This window comes from Montipora capricornis, unplaced genomic scaffold (genome assembly GCF_036669925.1).
Source record: "Montipora capricornis isolate CH-2021 unplaced genomic scaffold, ASM3666992v2 scaffold_454, whole genome shotgun sequence".
Taxonomy (NCBI): domain Eukaryota; kingdom Metazoa; phylum Cnidaria; class Anthozoa; order Scleractinia; family Acroporidae; genus Montipora; species Montipora capricornis.
The window spans coordinates 70,001-74,680 of NW_027180189.1; the positions used below are offsets into that span (position 1 = coordinate 70,001).

Here is a 4,680-nt window from a genome sequence, read left to right on the forward strand (position 1 = left end):
TCTTTCCGTATCGAGGCTCAAGTGAGCGGTTGACCAGCCGTGTCAAAATTCGTTTTTTACCGTTGTATTGATATACAGTTTGTGGTAGTTTTCTCTGAAACAGCGAGCATACGATTTTTTTTTTCTGGAGAGCACCCGCGAGGGTTTGGGCTAACCTTAAGTTTATATTTGTCATTTATCAGTTCATTCTATTTCATTTTAGAAACAGTCCTAAGAAAATACGCGCGCTGATTGTTAAAAATCGTGTTTCTATAACTCGATGGAAACACAGAACTAGCACGAGCTGTTGACGTAGTGATGGCGCGAGCAAAGAGAATTTACATTTTGATAATTAGAGTTAACAAGTTGTTTTCCTTTTTCTCGTCGCGTTGTTTTCTAAAAGAAATAGAAAACATGTACTCCGTGTTTCTATCCAGTTATAGAAACACGAGTGAAAGTTTGGGAGAACTCGAAAAAGCTGTGAAAACACGCGCCTGCGGCTCGTGTTCCCACAGCACTTCTCGTTCTCCCAAACTTTCACTCGTGTTTCTTTAACTCGATAGAAACACGGTACACGTTTTCTATTTCTTAAACATTTCCTATGACATTTATAGGGGGTCAGTGTTTTGTTGAAACCATCCGAAAACGATTTTACATCTTTCATCTTTCACTCTGGCCTCGTCCTCTTGTGCTCCACTGCCATCAATACCAATGGAGGCTGCTGAGAAGCCCAGCTCTTTTAACTGTCGCACTTGAACTCACATGGCAGACAACTGGAATGGACGCCATATTTTCGCTAGTCGAGGAAACATCTAAAAGATCAAGCTCTTTCCGAAACCGATTGCATGGAACAACCGCGAAGAAAACAGCTTGCTTGTTCCTTCTATAGTGACCTTACGTGACGAAAACGCGGAGGCATTCATTCAAATCAAAAGATAAACAAAACAACAACAACAACAGCGATTCATCGCTGCACGCAATCAAGAGTTATCAGTGGGAGCCACCAGGTGTGTCAAAAGAGCACTGAATTCGCGAAGTGTAAGAGGTAACGGGTGGTGTCAAGACTGACGAATCAGAGGATATGTGAAGAACTAATATAGAAGATATGCTTGCAGGCTCTCATGCCTCCACTCATCCTAGACCTCACTCGTTTTTTTTCAAGTCCGTGTGTTTTTTCGTCTCCTCCTGATCTGATGAAGAGACGCTAAAACAGGCTACAAAGTACTATTGTACATATTCAGCATCATCATGCAGAAAAAAGTTTTGAAACGGAGTCTGAAGAAACTGGGATTTAATACCAAGGGCAAAAAGTGAAAAATAAAATTGGCTTCCTTATCGAACATTGACGGTCACATAAGGAGAAACAATTTTCAATTTGAGAAGATGACATCAATGGCTGCTCTATCCGGTCTATCAATAAGGTAGTCACTTTATCCACTGTAGGACAATAGCCTCCCTTTTTAAAGTAGAGGTAGTGTGCAAAACTAACGATACTATCACTGGATGCACTGGCAAAACACCCAAATTCGAAAATTGCTGTTTGTTCAATTGTATTCAAACTTGAAAACCATCAATGAGTATGCGTCCAAAAAGCCACTCAAGTACAGCTACAGTGCCTTTTTTAGGGCATACTTGTGAGCGACTTGTATCTTTTGGGACTGCGGTCTTTATGTGATATCAGCTTTAGTTATTATCAGCCAGTGAAGTTCGCTACTGTTACGATTTATTTTTGAGTAGAAGCACTAAATAGAAGTGTTTTTAAAGCATCATCAGTTAACAACTCACAGCTGTGTCGTGGTTGTTGGAATGCTGTTCAGTATATGAGTTGAATTTTTTCCAGTGCAGTGAAAGATGTTCTGAACTTCAAACGTATTTGTACTGCTGTGGCAGTCACACAAATCCACACAAACGCGAAAAGCTGTAAAGAAATCATAAGTTTGACAAAAACTAGAAAAATAGCTTAGACTTTACAGGATTTAATTTAAATTTCAATTGTCGGAAAAAATCGTTTTTGCATTCAAGACTAGTGGTCAAGTGGCTTTTTAAGGTAAAATTAGGGGAGTGGTTTTGGTGTGAAAGAGGCTCTTGAAGCAAAAGAGAGTTTTCTTTGGTCTTAAAATTGCGAATAAATCATCAGATTATTATTATTTTTTTAAGTGAAATTGGGCGTGAAGTGAGGATGACCCACAAGAATATAAATGGTTTGCGTAGTGCGGTTAGTTATATTTGCGGAAATTCAATCAATAAATTTTGCCATAGAACAGAACAACCACCAGAACAATCTTGTAGAAAATTATTTTAGACTTCGAATTGCGCTTTATTGTTACAGTTCTACGTAACTGAAGAGAGAAGAGAAGCACACACAATGCGTTCTTACCTTTCGACACACTCATCCGAAAAATTGGTTTTTGCCCTGAGGGGGACTCAACCCACGTCTCCCAGTTTACTACTCGGGCATGCTAAGCCACTACACCATCAATGCTGCCACGCTGGCAACGAAGCAGATTAATGAGGTGACTTAGAGGCGTGGGAATCCCTAGGGCCCAACCTTTCTTCACGTGAGTGTGTATCCTTGCCTCTATGACCTCAGACGGGGCTTAGAACATATGAAAGTCAGAAATTTCGAGGCAAGTGAAAGGCTGTACTATATACGCAACTGAAGTGAGAAGAGAAGCACACACAGTGCATTCTTATCTTTTGACACACTCATCCGAAAAATTGGTTTTTGCCCAGAGCGTTTTTTGCCCTAAGGAACTCAGGTGAAGAGAAAATTGGGCCCTAGGGATCCCCACGCTGCTAAGTCACCTCATTAATCTGCTGCGTTGCTAGGCTATAGCGTAGTAGCCTTTGCTTGATGGTGTAATGGCTTATCATGCCCGACTAGTTATCAGGGAGATGTGGGTTCGCGTCCCGCTCAGGGCAAAAACCAATTTTTCGGATGAGTGTGTCGAAAGGTAAGAATGCACTGTATGAGCTTTTCTTCTCTCTCCAGTTACGTATAGTATAGCCTTTCAGTTGATTCGAAATCTCTGACTTTCATTTGTTACAGTTCTGTTTCCTATAATAACAAAGTAACCACACTCGAATGCTTAACAAAACTGAATCTGGAAATAAGCTTTCATCTGCCACTGAAAATAAGAAGCTTAGGATAAAATAGCAGTAATTATAAGAATTTGTTTTAATTTTTCTTCAGGTGGCATTAAACAGGACTCCATCAACCTGATTCTTGAAAATCAACCAAAGTACGGTCACTAGACTTCGTGTTACTGCATGGTTTCCCTTAGCAATAATCTCACCTGTGAGAGAAACGTAAAACATCTTTGACTCAGAGCCAACTTCGTTGGTAGCGATGCAGCTATAATTACCACCCTGGTTCAGTTTGCTCCACACCACTCCAGTCCGGGAAGCCAAGGTTGTAGATGAGTTCATCAATGATATGTTGATCGGGGGCGTTCCTTCAGACAAGCACCACACATAATGCTGTGGGACCGTTCGAATCACTCGTAAAGGAATTATTACCCTTGGTTTATCTGCAAAAAAGTCCATTTACAGATTTTAGTGCCACCTTTAAAATAACTTTAAGTTTCAAAACATCTTTCAACTGATTGGTGAACCAAGATTTATGTGACTAGCATTCGCACTTCGCATAAATAAATACGTCCATAACATTTGATAAGTGCAAAAAGTGCTAAGCATAATCATCAGTATGAAAAATCTAACCCAAATGAGATAAACAGATTCAAGAGAAAACCGAGAAAAAATGTTCTCAATTTACCATAACATGTAAGTTTAGGCTTACTCACAAAAAAATCATTATTAAACGTCTCTTGAAAAAATTTCCCTAGGGGTGTTGCACGTTTTCACTCTGTGACGAAAAAAATCTGGCAGCACCTTGGCACTTCGTTAAATTGTATTTTATTTCTACTAATATTTCACAATGTCAGCCCTTGGGCTCATGGAGGCAGGCAAACTATTCCCGGCCTCTAGCCGATCACAAGGGGTGCATGGAGTAGTACAAATAACACAATCTACTCGTGTCATCTGTTGCTTGGCCGAAATCTGGGTGTGGAAACCCTGTCAGTTGGCATCAGGAGATGGACTTGTTTAAACATGCCCCAGAAAAGAAAACTGCAACGGACAACAATCAATCCCCCGAAACTCGTAGTTTTCTGGAATAGTATCATCGGTATCTTATGTTTGTTTAGGCATGTGCGCTCGTATGTGGGTATTTCGCCGGAGTATATACTTGGGTGTACTGGTTTTGTCTTTCATCTCGGTCTTCAGTGCTGTTCCATGGCCAGCGTTCGGGTTATTCATTATGAACAAGGAGGAACTAGTCGAGCTTGTAGGGAAATCTCAAGACGAGATCTTAGAATGCGTTGATTCGAAATTTCAAGAGCTCAAGAGATCTATTTCTGAAGATCAAGAGGACTGCGTAAGATCTGCCGTTAAAAAAGTTAAAGAAGATCATTCCGTTAAGTGGAAGAAAGTGGGAAACGAGAAGCAGTTCAGTTTTAACCAGTCTGTGGAAGCTAGATTTGATTCAGCCATCTCCGCCATTGAGAAAAAGAAGCCGGATACGGCGAAAAAAGAGCTGGAAGAGTTCCATTCGACAGCCCTTTCAGTTTCGACAAGCCGCATTTCTGCCCAGGTCTCAGTTTAGGAGAGGAACCTGCTTCGCTTGTGGATCGGGAGGACACA

General features: G+C 40.8%; 1 protein-coding gene across 1 annotated transcript in view; it reads right to left on the reverse strand.

Annotated features, from left to right (window-relative positions):
* Positions 1-4,296, reverse strand: part of LOC138036041 (slit homolog 1 protein-like) — a 35,257-nt gene extending 30,961 nt beyond the window's left edge. Inside the window, exons 1-3 of the mRNA XM_068882413.1 lie at positions 4,236-4,296; positions 3,276-3,509; positions 1,765-1,897 (exon numbers count right to left, since the gene is read on the reverse strand). Coding sequence (XP_068738514.1) covers positions 1,765-1,897; positions 3,276-3,509; positions 4,236-4,296 — 428 coding nt within the window. The remainder of the gene's footprint in view (positions 1-1,764; positions 1,898-3,275; positions 3,510-4,235) is intronic.
* Between the last annotated feature and the right edge of the window lie 384 nt (positions 4,297-4,680).